The following is a 20,626-nucleotide window of genomic DNA, read 5'->3' as shown; positions in this document are numbered from 1 at the left end:
TTCGGAGAGCTTGCAAATAGATCACCTAACCGTAAGTCTAATATGTTGCTTGGCAATTGATAATTTGACGTAAATAGTCCAGAATAACATCAAAACTGAACAGTTTTCCCCCTGACTAATGGCAAATCACAATTCAGTTATTATCAGTCAATATATTATTTTTCAATAACTCTTATAGCATACCTAGCAAAGCTGCAATGTCAAACTTAGTATGTGTATGAGTGCATCAAAATCCAACACCCACGATGTGAGCAAAGTTAACTTTGCTTCAGCAGAGAAAATTATTTCCATTGGCAATGTTATAATTCATGCCCTTAGTTGTGCTGTGCATCATTGAGTTATGATGCACTTGGGAAGTTTGGAGAGCACTCAAGAAGGTAGAGTTGCTCTCAGCTGCACCACAAGCAACTATTATCTTGTGTACTTAAGTCATCTGTCGGCCAAGTATTGACAGACACTATCGGTCCACTGAGTGTTGGTCAACTTATTGGCCAATACTAGGTTATGTCGACTTACACTCTGTTGACATGTCGATTGACATTGGTTGCCTCATTATGGACATGCAAGTCAGACAATATTTGGTCAATACTTTACCGGCACTCAGCCAACACTACTCTCATGAAATGATGGCTATTTGAGCTGTATCCTTGCTCAATCAATATTTGGGCATGGAGACTCTTCTGTCACATCCCCTGTTGGTAAGGGCAAGGGGCTAGGAGGGCTGCCATTTCAGCAAAAAAACGGTTAACAATACACATTTAGAAAACAGTCCTAAGAAATTGAGCATGCTGATTGGTTAAAAATTGTGTTCTATAACTTGATAGAAACACAGAACTAGCACGAGCTGTTGACGCAATGATGGCACAAGTAAAGAGAATTTACATTTTGGTAATCAAAGTTAACAAGCTGTTTTACTTTTTTGTTGTGGTGTTTTCTAAAAGAAATAGAAAACATGTTCTCCGTGTTTCTATCGAGTTACAGCAACACTCGTGAAAGTTTGGGAGAACTTGAAAACACTGGAAACACTCGTCTGCGGCTTGTGTTCCCACAGCATTTCTTGTTCTCCCAAACTTCCAATCTTGTTGACTCGATAGATACACGGTACACGTTTTCTATTTCTTAAATAACAGTGACACTCAACCGATACACCACCGACAGTTGAGCAATGGTATACCAAGTTGAACAACATGGAGACCGACACTTGGCTAACTCTCGGTCAACATATTGACCAAGTGTTGGCCAATATATCGACTTACACTCAGTTGAGATGTCAACTGATAGTATCCACTGATACTCAACTGACAGTACACAAGATGTTCGCAATATCCAACAACTCTTATGTTTCTCTTGTGGTCTCCAAACTTCTTAAACGTATTATCACTTGATGATGCACTCTAAACTATGAATCAGTTGTTAACTGAAAAGCATTGCCATTTGAAAAATGCTGTGCTTTTCAGTGAGCTCATGTATGGATTATATTCATTTGTACTCCCCCCTGGATGGGATGCTAGTCCATTGTAGGGTTACCCCACCCTGGTATTAAATTCAAATTCAGTAGGAGTGAGCAAAAAACTCATAAGATGCGTAACACTGCTGATAAATTAGATACTGTATAAGGCTCAAAAGGCTCTTACAAGTGTCAAATATTCGCTGGTAATCTAAATGTTTGGGGCTTAGCACTTCTTCCACCTACTGAAGAGCTAAGCCTGAAATGTTTAGACTACCAGTGAATATTTGACACTTTTAAGAGCCTTTTGAGCCTTATATCTGGTATTAAATTTGTCAGTACCCATTTATACACCTCAGCAGAGAGAGAAAGAGGGAGGCACTGTGAGAGTTAGTTGTCTTGCCCAAGAACACTACATGGTGACCCCACACAGCAAGGCTTAAACCAAGAGACAGCTTGATCTGGAGTGTAGTTCGCTTACCACAGGGCCACCATAGACACTAATGGAGAGAGGAAAAGTGTATCTACCAACACTAAGGACATGGTTTGTGGTGCTGATTTCTTATTTATTGTTACTTTTCCTTTGTCATACAAAAAGGATTTGAAAAAAATACCAAACTATGAACATATTAGAGTAATATTATTACAAAATTACTGCTTTTGTACCTTTGAAGTATGATAATTTACAAAAAATGCAAAAGATTGAATTACAAGGACAACATTTAAGATAATGCTTATTAAGAAATCAATAATTAATAAATAAAGTACAAAGTGTCATTTTCATCATCATTCAATTGCACGGACACTGCAGTGTAGGTCCTAAGGTATTCAAATGTAGAAGGAACAGGGGGTCATCTTAGCCATGGATGAGATGGCCCAACTTTGATCACATGTATTGGACAACCCTCAAATTTCTTGCTCCAAGAAAGAAAAGCAGGAAGGAGGCAAAGAAATTTTTTTAGGGGGTAGAGCTTCTTCCTAGGCCCACCACTGCAATTTACCTGTCACTGAAGTTAAAAAATATCTGATTACATGCTGGTAAATAGATCTTTGAAACCTTCAAATCTTGATATATTTGATAAACTGACGGAATTATTTTTAAATGCATTAATATGTACCACAGCATGCTAATAAAGTAGCCATTGGTTTAGGACATAGTTAAAACTCCCTCCAGTGTTTAGCCATGTTACAATTATTCAAATGAAGATTTATAATTTTGTCAGTAAAATAATTAATAACAAAAGCTACTGAAGGATGTGTCTAATGAGCAGATATTTACTGTTCATTAGATGCAACAGTATGAACAGACTGCAAAGTGTTATCAGTATTGTTGGCCAGTTTAACTACCTCAGCCAACTCCTCTCTATGCTCTCCTGCATATTCACTGATAGAATCTTTGATAAAGTCCACCACCAACTTTCCTGGTAAGGCATTACCTAAATTAAACTGAGAGTGTGTTTCCAAGGCATCATACAGTTTTAATGTCAGTAATTCCATTGGAGTCCGACGAGTCGTTGGGTCCTGGTAATAATCACTTACTGATCTATCCTGTAGTTTGACATAATCTGGCAAATCAGAAATGACATGGGTTTGCAATGATTCGCGTATATTTTCAATAGTTTGCCTTTCTTCCAATGTTAAAATCTCTTTGAAATGCTTCTGTGTTGCAACACCAGTCACCTTTAGTTGACCATTGACCCAGCACAACACTGGTCCACCTGAATTGCCAGAGTTTAGTGAACAATTCAATACAATCATTGAATGACCTGCTAAGGTGCTCTTGGAACCAGAGACATTGCCACTCACAAAGAGAGCTGTTTCTTCTGTGTGACTCACGGGATAACCAAAAGCAAAAACTGACATGCCTGGTAGTAATGACTGGTTAGATAACTGCAATGGACAAATTCCACACTGCTCTAGATTAAGATCTTGACAATAAAGTAATGCCAAATCTTTCCCTGGATCATAGTGAATGACTGTGCAGGGCAGAACATAAATTGCTGCATTTGAAATGCAAATTTCATGCCCCCCAGTATCATTCAAATGGGTTTCAATCACATGCCTGTTAGTGATTATGAAATGATTATGAATGATAAATCCTGAGCCCTGATCAATTCCAATATTTCTGGTGGCCTCTTCATACTCTTTTTCAATCCTAGCCCTTTCCTTATCAACCTTTTCCTTCCTTTCATCATATCCTGGCTCTTGCTTGTTTGGATACTTACATGCATCTAGGAATGTTTTGGTATCGAAATGATCAATTGCCTTTTTAATATCAAAAATGTCATAGGTCTGGTCACTTTCATCTTTCTCCTTCTCGGGAAATATTTCTGTATCCCACATGAGGGTACCTGCAAAGCAATCCCTCACTTGACGCTCTGCCTCACTCAGGGAATATTGACGTAGACTGTTATCACCAACTTCATGGTAATAACAGTAAAATGGTACATGGCTTTTGGCTTTCTGATATTCTTCTTCCAATTTTTCCCTGTGTTCATCAATTAACTTTTTCAACTCATCAGATCCAGGCCCTTCTTCTGGATACTGTTGAAGCAGTTTTTTCCCACCAAATTGAAGAAATGCTTTGTGAATGTAGAAAATGTCATAATTACTCTGAATTGACTTGCCACTTGCATCTACTTCGCGAGGAAAGAAATTTAAATCTGATTTGCCTGGATAGTCAAAACTACAGTCACTCAGGCGTTGTATTGCGTCATGGGAAGAATATTTATGAAGTGTATGTTTTGCATCAGCATTGGCAGCAGTTTCATACTCTTTTACTAAAGCCTCTCTTTTTTCATCCGCTTTTTTTCGTTGTTCATCCCAAAACCAAAAAGCATTGTAAATGTCAATAATTGTGAACGATTTTTTCATTTCTGAATTCGATAGTGCATGAAAGAGTGTAAATCGATCCCCTGGAAAGTTTCCAGCAAAGCAATCCCTCACTCGGCGCTGTGCAACAACCCAGGAATATCTGAGTCGACCATCTGGGTCAGCCATGGCTTCCCTGTACTCTCTTTCAACATCAGCTCTTCGTTCATCAATTAAGACTCTCAGTTTGTAAGATCCAGGGCCTTCCTTTGGGTATTTTTCAACACATCTCCTTTCATCAAATCCAACCAGTACATCGTGGATATCATCAATATTGTATGTACTGTTCGTTAGAGGATTTCCCGACCTGTCCATTTCAGTAGGAAGCAAGAGCTGTTGAAAATGTTTAGAACGCCATTGAAAGTCCTGGTTATGATAGTGAGATGGATACTGACCCACATAACAACCGCACAATCGGTTCACTGCTGTCTTCCAGTCATATCTCCGTGTTTCTGGCTTGCCGTAAATCTTCACCTTTACACAAGCGTTCAAAGCCTTTCTTCCCTCATCTCCTAGTACATCACCGTTATGCATGTTTCATACACGTCGAAGTTTACAGGAGGAATTTTTCCAGCATGCCAGTTCGTAATGTGTATTTAGCGACGAATGTGTCTGATCAACGTAAGCTAGATTTTCGTACAGCTTGATTTGAATCACGATGAATCCGAAAGGCTTCAAGAAGAAATGCCAAAGCTACGAAATAGCTTACACACAGTAGTGTTTATCACTTCCATCTTCTGGAAAGATGGTGCAATAGCTAGGTAACCAAGCCTCCCTCCGTCACGCAATGCTACGCTCTTGGGTAAACGCTAATTCAGTAATTAATTTAAAGATGGATAACCGTTGCATGAATTATTCGTCTTGATGTAATTTTTTTTTTATTGAATTCGAGACGGATAAACTCTTTCAAGTTATTCCCATGAGACGGATGGACCAATAGCTACCAATGGGTTTGTGCTTAGGCATGATTACAATTTAACAAATTGGCGTCAGTTTTTCATGCGTCTGTCCTGTTTCTGATCATGAATTTCATCATAACATTGTCAAAGTAGTAGACCACTTGTCAATAACAGGACAGACGCATTAAAAACTGACATCAATTTGTTTTTTACGATAACAAATTGTCAAATTGTCCGCTCTCGCTTGTTGACGCATCGCATAAATGATAAATTCATGTGTCTGTCCGCTTATTGACAATAAAAATTAGCTAATGAGCGTGCAACAATTTCTACAGTTATCGTAAAAACCCTTTTAAATACCATGCCATTTTCATCAGAAAAGATGTAAACGAAAAATATAGCAAAGGTTACTCCTTTCACATACTACCTACGCTACGCTTTCACTGACCCTAGAAAAGAGTCCCCTCTGCTGGAGGAAATGGTCAACCCAGAAAAGATCTACCAGAATTTTTACTCTAAACATGTACAAATCATTGATTTCAAACCCCCAAAAGGCCTTTGCACCTCCCTGTCACATATAAAATACCTAAATGACTGTTCTTCTTCCCTTAAATTCTATACTTCAACTTATAAATCTCCAGCCTGAAAAAGGACCCCTTCTGAGTGGAGCCTGCCTGTATGGTCCATTAATAGGGTCAGTACATGTATTGCCCCTTTACCAGCACCCCCCACTACAGGGTCTCTGTCTTCCAAAGAAGACAAAATGGTTGGGAAAAGGAAGACCTTATCCTCTTTCCAGGTGTTCTGCGCTGTCTTTTGTGCCTTCTTCTTCCCAACTTTAGGCACCATGTTTTCTTTCCCAGAACTCAATGCACCCTCTCTAGTTCCAGGCTTTATTTGTCATCCGTCTCAAAATCCATTGAAATTGACAACCAGTTACACAGATAAGGTACGACACATTATCTGTCTGTAATGAACACCATCCCATTTTCCCCACGGGAAGGGAGACACTCCCTTATATGGGCTATATAGATATGTCCAGCCCCAAAGGGTTGGGTTTTTCAGCTGTTTTGGTTATTATAGGGTACCAGTTTCAGCTGTTTTGGTATTAAGTAGGGTACGGCTTTTGCACTCTAGTCTTGAATTGGGTATGTTTTTTTTTTAGAAGAATCTAGTGTTTTATCATTATTGATAAGACCATCCACAAAAGTGCTTCATAAATTATGTTTACAGCAACTGTGTCAAGTCATAAAAAGAAAATTGAATTGTTGGTCAGGTCATAAATACGGTTGGGAAAATCACAGATTTTGGGGAGTATCCCCCATGGGCCATTTTCACACTAAGATGGTTTGTCCATCCATCTCTAGTGGGAAAACACTCACTAGATCTCACCAACTACCACTGATTTCAACAGTGTAGGCAGTTCAAGAAAATATGACATACTAGTTAACCAAGTAAGAAATTCATTTGAGTAACAATAAAATTAAATGACAAAAACATTTATGAAAACTACCTATCATTAGTAGCGGCTTATGCATCAGTCAATAGGCCACATTCGTATTCTCGGTACTGGACTGGAATTAGCTTGCAAATGAGGCTAACATGGGGAGTCCTTTCAAATGCAAATGACATTTATCTATTTTTAATGATATTCCCTCGCACGAGCCTCCATTGCAAGCTAGTTCCAGTCAAATACCGGGAATATGAATTTGGTCTATTCCAGTAGTGCCCATGGGTTCAGCTTTTTTTTCCAAAAATGGCAAAATTCCCTGGCACAGTGGCAAAAAAAGGATTAAATGCCCCTAGATGAGCAACCATAACAGTTTTCTCCACAAAAATAAGCTGGCTGCACTGCAGAGCATACAATGCATTTTCAGAATTTCAATTAACTACTTGTAAATTGGCAAAAGTTGTTATATCTCAGACTGAGAGTACATTAATTACTGTTAATGTTTTGGCCAATACACCACGTGATGTAACAGTGGCCATATCAGGCTTCTTAGCCAGCTACATTTCTCCCTCATTGTTCAAAAACAGCAGTATGTACACTTTGGAATGCCAAATTATAAAAAAAACACCTTTAAAAATGCCTGTTTCCTGTATGACACAGCATAATGTCAAAAACAAATGCAAAGACGTTAAGCAGCTCAGATCCCAGTGCAATAAGCCAAACACATGCCAAGCCTTTAAATAACTAAGGCAAAGTACTTTCTCATTATCTCAATACTCAGTAATCAGTTTTGAAAAAGATCCACTTTTAACATCACTGTTCATGTAACTGCAGTTATAAAAACTAACTCAGTCAGTGTTTTGTAAAACCGACAGTTCTCTTAACCAAATCAAAATATAATAAAACTATCTAAGCAGAGGTGCTTAATGACATAAAAGAATGTTGTAAACCTGTACATAATGTACACACAGTCAGGTGAAAGATCACTAACATCCACAATTGATAATACAAAGATATGCCATTGGAAACTTACCTGCTATTTTGGTACAAAAAAAAACAACAAAAACAACAAAAAAAAAAAACAGCAGCAACAACAAAAGGCAGTCAATAACATTTTGAAAAGACATCACGTGAAACATACAAACGCTTCTGGCTTTCCCTATCTCAGCCTGCATGCCTGCCACTTTGATTATGAAGAAAACACACAAGCCATATCTTACTTTGTAAGACATTTTAGCTTGTCATCCAGAAAGTTTCAGGAGCAAATTTCTGGCTAGAAACTATACCAGTATTTATGTGATTTAAATAAGAGAAAAGAAATCACATCAGCATTTGAGAAATGAACATAACTACTAATCTCGTTTTACTTCCCCATTAGCCTCAGAGATGTGTAAGAACTTCAATACTTTGAAATTCAAAGGGCAGGCTAGGGCTGTTACTTATGGAAATTCATAGGAAGAGTTTTTTAAAAATATTTGTTATCAAACCATAATTGATAAGCTTTTGCATGCATGAGAATATTTGCTACTCCCTCCCATTGCAGCTAGAAATTAAAATGCTTGCGAGCGATTGCAAATCACACATATGAAAGAAACTGAAACCTGAGTGATGAAGTTCAATCTTGTTTTTCTTTCACAGTCATGGGTAAACAACATCTTGAGAAAACAGTCACGAGGGTCAGAGATTACTGTCTGACAAGTGCCATGTATTCCCTCCCCTACATGCAGCCTTTTACCCTACTGACCCCTCCCCACACACGTCAGTCCTCACCCTCCCAACCATCTTGTCCTGCTCCAACTAGTATGTGCCCATAGCTGGAGAATGTGGCTCACCAACTCCCTCTATTTGCCTCCCCTCACCCTTTCAACCCACCCCCTATGTATCAATATGGATGCAACACCAGACCGTCCCTTCCCAGTGCTGTGTTGGCCCACTGGAAGTCTGAAGACAATCACCAAGCAACTAAAACAAGAAAGTGAATTGTGACCCCACGCCACCTGGTTAATACAGTGATCAATGTTTATTTAATTGTAAGTGGCTTCTCCATCTAGGTATAAAAATAATACAACTTACATATCATAAACAAGGTCTACAGAGTACAGCATTAGCAATAATTATTAAGAAACCACGTACAATAAAATTTCTGAATTTAGCATAACTACAGTAATATTCCAGAGACTATAATTAGTCAGCTAATTGCATGCTGAACAACAGAGTATTGATTGCCTGATATCATATTTAATTGTGTACACTTAATCTAAAAATTATATCTGAATGAAAGGTTAAATGGCAGATGTAAATTTAAACACAAACTATTATTGCTCATTCATTGATCTAGGTATTTAACAAGGAATACATATCTTAGCTGTTGAAATTAGTTACAACAGATGACATATTTTGATTTGAATAAGCCTACCTAATGAAGCAAAATGTGTTTGAAGAACAGGGATGCAATGCTCACTGAATATAACACTGAGAAGCAGAGAGATGGCCAGATGGCAAAATGTTTACATGATCCTTGGCCAGTTCAACCACCTCAGCCAACTCCTCTTTATGTTCTCCTGCATATTTCCCAATAGAGGTTTTGATAAATTCTACCACCAGATTTCCTGGTAAAGCATTACTTAAATTAAACTGAGAGTGTGTTTCCAATGCATCATACAGTTTTAATGTCAGTAGTGCCATAGGAGTCTTATGATTCCTTCCGTTCATGTAATAATCACTCACTGGCCTATTACATTTTTTGAAATAATCTGGCAAATCAGAAATGGCATGGGTTTGCAATGATTCCCGTATATTTTCAATAGTTTCCCTTTCTTCCAGTGTTAAAATTGCTTTGAAATGCTTCTGTGTTGCAACACCGACCACCTTTAATTGACCATTCACCCAGCGCAGCACTGGGCCACCTGAATTGCCGGAATTGAGTGAACAATTCAGTACAACCATTGAATGACCTACTAAGGTTTCCTTAGAACCAGAGACATTGCCACTCACAAAGAGAGCTGTTTCACCTGTGTGACTCATGGGATAACCAAAAGTAAAGACTGACATGCCTGGTAATAATGACTGGTTAGATAACTCCAATGGACAAATTCTACACTGCTCTAAATTAAGATCTGGACAATAAAGTAACACCAAATCTTTCCCTGCATCATAGTGAGCAACCTCGCAACGCAGATCATCAATCCCTGCATTGGATATGCAAATTTTATACCTCTCTTTCTCATTGCAACCTTTAGCCCCCTCTTTCTTATTTAAAGAGGTTTCAATTACATGCTTATTAGTGATTACAAAATGATCATGAACGATAAATCCAGAGCCATGCTCAATTTCAATATTACTGGTGGCTTTATCATACTCTTCTTGAATACTAGCCCTTTTCTCGTCAACCTCTTGGTTAATTTTATCACAGTCTGGTCCCCCTTTACTTGCATACTTAAATGCATCAAGAAATGTTTTGGTATCATCAAAATGTTCAATTGCCTTTTTAATATCAAAAATGTCATAAGTCTGGTCACTGTCATCTTTTTCCTTCTTGAGAAATATTTCTGCGTCGTTTACAAAGGTACCTGCAAAGCAATCTCTCACTCGACGCTCTGCTTCACCCCTGGTATATTCCGGTAGACTTTGGTTACTATCTTTACAACTTCTGGCTTCCCGATACTCTTCTTCCAAGTCAGCCCTGTGTTTGTCAATTAGGTTCTTCAATTCTTCAGATCCAGGCCCTTCTTTTGCATATTTTTGAAAGTTTTTTCCATCAAATTTTAGAAGTGCTTTGTGAATGTCAAAAATATCATAACTCTGAGTTGCTTCTGGTAACCATGCTCTATTCTGAGTGCATTGCAGTTTGATAGGAGAAATATCATGTGAAAAACGACATAGGTCACCATAACAATCGTTCAGGAGCTTCAATGCTTCATCTCCCGAATATTTATGAAGCGTAACATTCACATTTTCCCTGGCAGCCGTCTTAGCTTCAACATATTCTTGTTCCAAAGCAGCTCTTTTTGCCTCAGCTTTCTCCCTTAATTTATCCATACCAACAAAAGCATCAAAAATGTCAATAATGTTGTACGTGTCATTGTGTTTGTAAGCGAGGATCCCTCCATCTTCTGCAAAGTTTCCAGCAAAGCAATCCCTCACTCGGCGCTGTGCAACAAGCCAGGAATATCTGAGTCGACCATCTGGGTCAGCAATGGCTTCCTTGAGCTCTCTTTCAACATCAGCTCTTCGTTTGTCAATTACGTCCCTCTGTTTAACAGACCCGGGTCCTTCTTTGGGGTATTTTTCAACGCATTTCCTTTCATCCAAATTAACAAGGGCATCATGAATATCAATAATGTCGTAAGAACTCTTGAAACTTCCATGTTTATCAGGGGGGAGAATGAGCTCATCAAAGCACCATGTAAGATTACAATACGCATGACAACCCCTCAAACGCTCCCGCGATGTCGCCCAGTCATATCTGCGTGTTTCTGGTTTGCCGTAAATCTTCACCTTTACACAAGCGTTCAAAGCCTTTCTTCCCTCGTCGCCTAGTACATCACCGTTGTGCATGTTTCATGTAAGCTTAAGTTATGTCGAGGTGTAAGCAGAAGTGATGACATTTCTCCAATAAGTTCTTAAGGAAGTGTTTGTGGTGACAATCGACGCTGATCAACGAGCATGTACGCTCGTTTTTCCTACAGTTTGAATAAGATTACGATGAACCAGAAAGGCTACGAACATTAGAAAATCGTGTTCAACCAACAACAACTGTGTTACGTACCTTATGGTGCAACAGCTTGGTAACCACACAATTATCCCGGAAGTAGCTGATTTTGGTGGACAAGCGAGCGTGTAATTTCAAAAAAATTATTTCAGAACTTGTTTTGAGCGAAAACTTCAGTAGAGTTTTCCATTACCATGAGTTTTACAAAGGAAACAGAAAGGAAACAGAATAAGGAAGCCATTAAAAGTAATGGTTGTGATTGGATACCTGCAACTGCAAAAAGGAACAAAGTGATTTACCTGAATTCGACAACATGATCTACGATAATTTGAGCCACATTCTTTGCACATGCAGTGAAGTGGAAAAACACCTAAAAGCACTAAACATTCACAAGTCCCCTGGGCCCGATTTGATCTCACCCCATATTTTGAAAGAATGCGCGCTAGAATTGTCAACTTCATTGTGTGTATTATTCAACAAGTTTTTCTCGACTGGGATGTTGCCAGCTGACTGGAAAATAGCAAACATAACACCGATTCACAAAAAGGGAAACAAGCATAAAAAAGAGAACTATCGTCAAATTTCCTTAACATCTATTGTCTGTAAAATAGCCGAGAAGATAGTACGTTCTAGAATTACAACCTTTTGGTCCACCCACCATGTCTTAAACCCAAATCAGTTTGGCTACTTGGAAGGAAAGTCGACGCTCGCACAACTTTTAAGTTGTTTCCACGATTGGTGCTTATCCAGAAACAACTCGAAAACAACAGATGCCATTTTCCTAGACTTGTCGAAAGCATTCGACAGTGTGCCTCACGAGCGCCTTCTACTTAAGCTTAGCCGCTAAGGTATTGATGGGCCACTGTTGCGATGGTTTAGAAACTTTTTAACAAACAGGCATCAGAGGGTCGTAATACGTGGCACCTACTCTAGTTGGTCCCGGGTAACATCTGGTGTGCCCCAGGGCACAATTCTCGGACCTACTTTGTTCCTGATTTATGTCAACGACATACCAAATGTCGTTACATCTACTATCAAACTGTTTGCTGACGATACAAAGATCTACCGTGAACTCAACAATGTCGATGATACGTTTGCACTACAGTCTGACCTGGATTCTCTAGAAAACTGGACAAAGAGTTGGCAAGTTAAGTTCAACTCTGAGAAATGCGAAGTAATGAGAATAACGCATAAGCAGGACAAAAGTACACATCCTTATTACCTGTCAAATACAGAATTAAGATTTGTTGACTCATATAACGACCTAGGTGTTAACATGTCAAGAGATTTATCCTGGTCGAATCACGTGGACGTAATTGTGAACAAAGCAAACAAAGTGCTGGGCTTGTTAAAGCGTACAGTTGGCAGTAAGAACAAAGAAATTTTCTCTATGCTTTACAAGTCATTGGCGAGACCGATCCTAGAATATGCATGTCCTGTATGGTCACCGCACCTAGTCAAAGATATATTAGCTATTGAAAAAGTACAACGAAGAGCATCAAGAATTGCTCTTGGGCAAAAACCCCGTGAGATGCCATACGAAGAACGATGCAAATTACTAAATTGGAACTCACTTCAGCATCGACGAGAGTACCTGTCCTTAGTAGAATGTTATAAAACAGTGTTCGGATTAAATGGTTTAGACTTTAACGATTATTTTGAGTGTTGTAGAAGCAAAAGCACTAGAGTTAACCATCCGTTTAAGATCCAAACGAAATCAGCAAGAATTAATGCCTTCAAGTATTCCTTCTTTGTTAGAATTATTAAGGAATGGAACAATTTGCCAAACCACTTGTTCGGACACGACATCAACGACATTATTGCAAACAGGTTCAAATCAAACCTTAAAAAATGGATGAATATTCATTAATTATATGCCACAGTACCTAATATTATAGATATCATAGATATTTTAGATTTTAAATCTTGGACTGTTAATTATTTACATAATAGATATTTCAAATCTTTAAATTTTAGATTGTCAATTATTTACTTAGCAGATATTTTAATTTTTTAAATTTTAAATTGTTAATTATTTACGTAATAGATATTTTAAAATTTTAAATTCTAGATTGTAATTTTAGTTAGGGGACCTAAATAGGGATAACCTCATGGTCCTCCTTTTCAAATACTCTTTGTACTCTGTATTTGAATAAAATATTATTTCATTTCATTTATTTCAAAAGTTTAAGAGGTGCTTGACAAACTCGTACAGTAAATTTAAATTTCTGAAAATTCCCTCATAGATATTTCCTGATATTTGCATGCTGTGGGATTCTACTCCCACAATTTTCAGCATTCTCACTCCCCTCCCTTCACCCTTTCACCGAACCCCATCTCCAATACTATGTATGCAACATTCCACCCTCCCTTCCCAGTGTTCTGCTGGCCCATAGAGAGTCTGGAGCCAATCATTGACCAACTAACACAAGAGTGAATTATGACCTCAGGCCACCTGGTCAAAACAGTCATCAGTGGTTATTTCATTGTTTGTGGATTCTCCATCTACGTTTAACACATCACTTTCATATCATAAACAAGATTTACTAGGTACAGCAATAACGATTATTACTTCGCCTGTCAATAACATGCGGACTCTAAAATTCAAAGCTCAACCGACAAATGCGTTTTTCGCTACCGTCAATCAAGTGTTTGGCAGCTCCTCCTAGCTTCCGACTACTGCCAAGCATGCAGTAATAAAATCGTTGAGCACAGTTCAGACCACGAAACAGTGTTCCGCAGTAGTCGGAAGCTGGGAGGAGCTGCCGAACATTTGATTGACGGTAGCGAAAAACGCGTTTGTCGGTTGACCTTTGAATTTTAGAGTCCGCATATTATTGAAAGGCGCAGTAAGGAACCAAGTATATTGAACTTCTGAATTTACAATACCTAATCTTCTACAGACTGTAATTAAAGTTACTTATTGCATGCAAATTAAGAGAAATGATTACCTGATATCATATTCATTTATATACACTTAAATATCTTATAATTTTACCTCAACGGAAGGTTGAATGGTAGATGTCAATTGAAACACAAATATTATTGATCATTGATTGATCCAGGCAACTCCCAAAGAACACAGTTTTAATGCGTTAGCTCTTGAACTTAGTCACAAAAAATGATCTATTTTGATTTGAAGGCATAATGATACAAAGTGTGTTGAACAGCAGGCATACAATGCCCACTGAGAAGCGTTGAGATGGTCAGATAGCAAAATGTTTACACAATCAACTACCTAAGCCAACTCTTCTCTGTGCTCTTCTGTATATCGCCTGATAGAGTCTTTCATGAAGTCAACCACCAGACTTCCTGGTAAGGCATTACTTGAATTAAACTGTGAGTGTGTTTCCAATGTTGGTAATGCCATTGCAGACTGACCAGTCCTTGGGTCCATGTAATAATCACTGACTGGTGTATTAAATTGTTTGATATCATCAGGCAAATCAGGAATGGCATAGGTTTGCAATGATTCCCATATATTTTCAATAGTCTCCCTTATTACTATCTCCCTTATTTTATCCCAACGAACAAAAGCATCATAAATGTCAACCGTGTTGAACGAGTCACGCGCTGTATGACGTTTGTCACTGACGGTCCATTGACCTTCAGTAAAGTTACCAGCAAAGCAATCCCTCACTCGGCGCTGTGCAACAAGCCAGGAATATGTGAGTCGACCATCTGGGTTATTTCTGGCTTCCTCGTACTCTCTTTCAACATCAGCTCTTCATTTGTTAATCAAGTCCCTGTTTAACTGACTCGGGTCCTTCTTTGGAGTATTTTTCAACGCATTTTAGCAAGTGCATCATGAATATCAACAATGCCATAAGAACTCTTGAAATTTCCATGGTTATCACATACGGAGCAAAATTACTGAATGCTGATTGCCTGAGTCAGAGGGCATTTTTTCTTAATCACGAGGACACTTTTGGTACTCAAGAGGGCATGATTATTTGATGCTGATTGGCTGAATGCGCCTGCATTAAGTTAGTTTCCCAATTCAAACAGATTTTGAAAAGGAATTTCAGAAATACTTCACTTCTGAGTTTGATCTAAATGCAGTTATTTCATATTAACGTGAAAGGAAATCGACATGGAGCAAAGCGCAGTCTTTTGGTGGAAAAGCAAAGGATTTTTCCATCCAAAAATGTATTGTTTCACACGCAGCCTGAAAATACTTTGTCAATGTGTCGGAACGGCTGGTGTTCGAGGGCCGCACTGTAAGTTACAGACTGAGTTTTTTCCCCCATCGATTTAAGGCTCAATTCCAAGCGCAAGCGTAGGTCATAAATCGAAGGGGGAAAATGAGGATCCATAACTTACAGTACAGACCGAGAAGACGAGGTTAGTGAGATATAATTATATCTCTTCTGCCGGGTTCGGGAACGATTTCTATTCACGCGGAACGGCTTCAAATTTCTGACACATGTCAAAAGCAAAACGAGTCAATTTGAAATCGTTAAGTGACTCTTAAGTCGTTAGCAGGTTTCAATACACAATTTTAGAGGTAAAAGAAACTTTTAAACTTTAACTTGCTGTAAAAGTTAAGAACACTTGGCGATAAATCACGAAACATTTTGGCAACAAAAACAGCTTTAAATTTTAGCAGGCCATACAATAGAATATGGCCCGCTAAATTGACCAATCACAGCGGGCGTATTAACTGAGATATATAATAAAGGATTTTAGAGAAGGTGTTGTGTCCGTGGGCATCCTCCCTCAGAAAATTTTTCAACAAATAAAATTGTTGCTCTCTTCCTTTATTTGGTCTGATTTCTAACTATTTTTGTGGAATTAGGTGGTGTAATTGCTAAATAATTTTGTCCCCAATTGAAACGAAAAACGTATAAGTAAAGACTACGCATCAATATTAACATTAATCATGTAAAAAATCTTCGCCTGATCATGAGACCCTCGAGTCAGTCGAGTGTGAATCTTCGTTCATCATAATTTTTTTAATTTTCTTTAAAAAAGTCCCGCTGACCTAGTAGCCCAGCTGCATGCATTTTGCACCCATGATCTGCCTCAGTGGGGAGGGGGAATCTGGCTCCTTTTTCACAGGAAATTCATAAATTGTCTACTAAAACATTGTGAAACATGAAAGTAAGGCCAATTTAAGCACTAACAGCTGCTCTGACTTCTCAGAATGGGTAGAAAACTAGAAATTGTTCAAGATGCAAAAAGTTGCTCAAAACCGAAAAAAGATGCTCGAAATATGAGTTGCCAAACAACTTGTGGAAAACCCTATGTTATGATGTTTTCTAATTTAGGGGGGGTCGACCAAACCCCCCTGGGCTAGATCTGCCCCAGAAAATGCTAACTTTTTTTCAACACTTTTTTCATGTATCATGCGCCAGAAGATCATTAAAAACAAAAATCCAGAAAAGTGCTAAGTAAAAAAGAAAAAAAAAAATGCTGGGTTCTTGTTATCGCCGGAAAAAGACTGTATTTTCAGTCCTCAGAAAACGTACTTTACAGGGGTTGGAAAACTCTTGTTTTCACAACAATGGATTGTTCCATTTTAAGTTCAAGCAAAAAAACAAATGTGAAATCCATTTTTTTGGGCTTCTTTTCAACACGTTTTGACTTCCAATTTCAAATCTGTAACATACTTGTAAGACCCTGAATAAGAAATGCTGAACCTTTGAAATATTTTAATTTGTAGGATTATACATATTACAGTTGATAACGAGCTGTTCCAGAAAATAACCACATGCCTCCCCGGAAAATCTTTTTAGTTTGAAGCTCCCACCCTTGCCCTCTTGTAATGGCCTGGAAGAAGCACTGAACGACTGGAAGTACTGCAAAGAGCCAGCCCTATATAAGCTACATACATGTAGCAGATCATGTTTGGCTGCAATTTTTACAAACCCCATTCTATGCGAGTCACCAAAAATTCCTACCCTATTTGAGATTTCAGAACTGCCTGCCCACAGGCAGCCCAAACTAAATACGTGACTGTTGTGACTAAGTGTGTCAAAATAAATGCTTTATAGAATTTCTTATGAGTAAAGGTATAAATAAATGCTTTATAAAATTTCTTATAAGTAAAGTTTTTTAAAACAATTTGAAGTAAAAACTAACGGTAAAAGCGTGCGACGTTTCGACTGAACGTCAGTCATTATCAAGCTTGAAGGTGAATATAAAAATTTTTGCATTTGCAGTCAAACTTGAAAAGTTCCTAACCATGAAATCCTAGGTGCCCAGCACTTAAGCTTACATGAAAAAGGTAAGTTTTTCCAGCTGCCCAAAGACAAAAGTTAGTCACCTGTGGTACCCTGGTGCTTTCAGAGTACAGCCCTACTAATTTTTCTTGAATGAAAATTAGCCACAAGGCAGGGTATTGCTGGTGGTCTTTTATCTCAAACATCACCAAAACATGCGTTTGCTACCCTACCCTCCTACACATGATCACAGTGTACCTGTATTTGGGATTCTAGGAGACAAAATATTATTTTACCTTCACCACTGAAGCTGTAGTTTCAAGAACTGGTTGTGAGCTCAGCTTTGGATCCTTCAGCACATCATGACTGCTTTTCATTTTCAATGTCTGAGAATCAGAAATTTATAAATTTTCCATGATAGCAGCTACATTGATAAGGTTAATATCTTATTTCTTAACACAACATCCATATACATGTACAGTTGAACCCCTCTATTTTGCATTTGGTTGTTTTGAATTCCCCATTGTTTCGAACTTAAAACCATGTCCCTTTCAGTCATTTACTATCAGCTATTTCAAACTCCTGCTATGTTGAACTATTTTTCATTTCCTGCGAGGTTTTAAAATAGTGGGGTTAACCCCAGGGGGTGCTCCCTCATATAGGCCACATAGGTATGTGCAGCCACAAAGGATATGCTTTTTTTAGCCATTTTGGTCAGGCATAGGTTATCGATTTTAGCCATTTTGGTCGTAAATAGATATTGATTTTGGCTATTTTGGTCTCAAATAGGGTATGTTTTGGACTCTAGTCTTGTATTAATTTGGTATGTTTTTTTTAGAAGAAGCTACTTTTTCATCATTATCCATATGACCATCAACAAAAGCCCTTCACAATGGCTTTCATATTGGTCTGAACTAGGAAACTAATAAGGAAGGTCTGGACCAGGGTATTGATTTAGGGGTCAGGTCTTAAAGAGGGTTGGGAAAATTGCAGATTTTGGTCTTAAATAGGCTAAGGGCTTTGGGAAGCTGACTGCACACCCCCACCCATGGGGGGAGGGGTTAACTGTGTTGTCAAGGTTACAGGTAATGTAAATAAAGAAGACAATCTACTGCAGCTCCAGTATTAACTTGCCTTGATATACATGTGCTATCATATTCTCAAAACTACCATTGAATAAAAATGAATAACAATCTGAAAAGAGAATTTAAACCATCCAACCTTTGCTACTGAAGCCACATCTGATTCATCTTCTTCTGCCTCCTCACCAAATGACAACAAGCTAAAGTTTCTGTTAGTGAAAAGAACTTCCTCTAAGCAATGGCAATGGAAAGACCGTTTGTCAAATAGAGGTCTAAACTTGGCAAGACAGCACTTTTAGTCCAATGTTGTAGGATTAAGTGTACTAAAGGCATCTGCAGTCGAGTGTTGATTGATACCCTTGATTGATACTCAAATGACACTCGATCAACATCTCGGTCAACAGTCAGTTGAGAGTCGACTAATTTTTGTAGACGTGCCATTGAATGTTGATCAATACAAATGAGTCGGTCGACTTTGGCCAACCATTGACCGACTGTTGATTGAGTGTCAACCAAGTGCCAATTAAGATGTCAATCGAGCGTTGATCAATCCACTCTTGATTGCCGATGCCTTTAGTACACGCTCTCAAAATTACACATGATCCATGTTGTACATACTAATTTTACATCAGCTAGAAGTATTGGTATATCCAGATTTTAAACATTTTTACGAGCTTTATAGCACTAGATTATTAGAGATAAAAGAACTCAGACACTGGTGTAACATATTGTTAAAGTTTAAAGAACTATATTTAATTAACATTTAATTTATTATTACGCAAAGAATACTATCCACTCAGGGAGGAAAGTACTATTCAATTCTGTTCAAATGAAACCTAGCAGAGTTTAAAAAAAGTGCTGTCCAGTTGTCCAGGATAAGTACATGTAGATTTTCCTGTGGGGCAAGTAAGTTTTTATTCTCACTTGCCTGATAGGCCTGGGCAAGTATTCTGCCAACAGGTAAATAAAAAAAGAAACCTAAGACTTGCCAGGGCAAGCAAAATTTGGGAGTGGCCTGTCCAAGGGGCAAGCTGGAATTAAAGGTTTTTGAGCCCTGAAACAATGGAATTAAACTCACTTTGTTCCTTTAACTTTTCTCTTTTTTTGATCTTCAGGTTTTGGTTTCATCTCCTCCTTTTTCTGCCTTAGAACAATGTCATCAAAGGGGTTATGTAACACCTGATAAAATAAATAAATAAATAAATATATATATATATATATATATATATATATATATATATATATATATATATATATATATATATATAACTCATGAACAATAATAATAATAATAATAAAATAAGAGAAAGTATTTTATCACACCTCTGTTCTTTTAATTTTTGGTGGGAAAAGAGGTCTGTCATCTCTGTCAACTTCACAATCCTCCATCTTAAGCATGTTATAGATTGTGTCTCCTGCAACCTTGTAATTCAAAATATCATAAAAACCATTTCATATGTTTATGAAAAAGCATCTCACAATGTTTTAATCTTCAAAAAAATAGTCGATTGATGTCGTTACGCACTGAGTAGGTGGTAATTTATGAACAAGGGTTAACAGATGCCAGTTAATACTCAGTCCCCTGGCATCATTGTTACCTCAATATAAATCATTAAACCAATTTCTTCTAAAGGTCAAATGGACTACAAATCTTGCTACATAATATATTACTATATTGTAGTTTGTCTTGTGTGATTGTCCGGGTGAGGGTAGTTGTGAAAAGAACTGTTGTTGTCAAGTAAATAGTGTTAGTCAGTTGAGATGTTACAAGTCTGGTCTGTTTAAAGTGATTGGTCAGTTTAGCTGTGATGGTATTGGCTGAAAGACTCAAGTATAGTCTGCGAACAGGCTCCCGGCAAGGACGGAAAAAAAATTTCGGTGAGCGTGAAACAGAAGAATCACTGAGAGCCTGTTCACAAGCTAATTCAAGTAAAGTTTGTCAATAGTCATTGGTCGGTTCTAATAAGTTTTGATTCATCTACTGTTAGTCAAATTAAGTTGG

At 38.0% G+C, this 20,626-nt stretch overlaps 3 protein-coding genes across 3 annotated transcripts in view; all 3 read right to left on the bottom strand.

The window, feature by feature from the left end:
• LOC110055645 (spliceosome-associated protein CWC27 homolog) overlaps positions 1-20,626 on the bottom strand; it is a 33,992-nt gene that overhangs the window by 8,611 nt on the left and 4,755 nt on the right. Inside the window, exons 6-9 of the mRNA XM_020762023.2 lie at positions 19,948-20,046; positions 19,703-19,803; positions 18,764-18,833; positions 17,839-17,928 (exon numbers count right to left, since the gene is read on the bottom strand). Of these exons, the coding sequence (XP_020617682.2) occupies positions 17,839-17,928; positions 18,764-18,833; positions 19,703-19,803; positions 19,948-20,046 (360 nt within the window). The remainder of the gene's footprint in view (positions 1-17,838; positions 17,929-18,763; positions 18,834-19,702; positions 19,804-19,947; positions 20,047-20,626) is intronic.
• Positions 1,993-5,055, bottom strand: LOC149113621 (uncharacterized). The gene has a single exon (XM_089286170.1). The coding sequence runs from the start codon at positions 4,850-4,852 to the stop codon at positions 2,723-2,725; it is 2,130 nt and encodes a 709-aa protein (XP_089142296.1). The 5' UTR covers positions 4,853-5,055; the 3' UTR covers positions 1,993-2,722.
• On the bottom strand, positions 8,669-11,438 carry LOC149113620 (uncharacterized). Its single transcript, XM_089286171.1, has one exon. The coding sequence runs from the start codon at positions 11,222-11,224 to the stop codon at positions 9,125-9,127; it is 2,100 nt and encodes a 699-aa protein (XP_089142297.1). The 5' UTR covers positions 11,225-11,438; the 3' UTR covers positions 8,669-9,124.

The sequence above is a fragment of the Orbicella faveolata genome, unplaced genomic scaffold (genome assembly GCF_042242905.1).
Source record: "Orbicella faveolata isolate gen_17 unplaced genomic scaffold, um_ofav_v1 contig_14, whole genome shotgun sequence".
In the NCBI taxonomy this organism is placed as follows: domain Eukaryota; kingdom Metazoa; phylum Cnidaria; class Anthozoa; order Scleractinia; family Merulinidae; genus Orbicella; species Orbicella faveolata.
The sequence above is the reverse complement of the archived record's forward strand: the minus strand, read 5'-3'. Positions and strand labels throughout refer to the sequence as shown.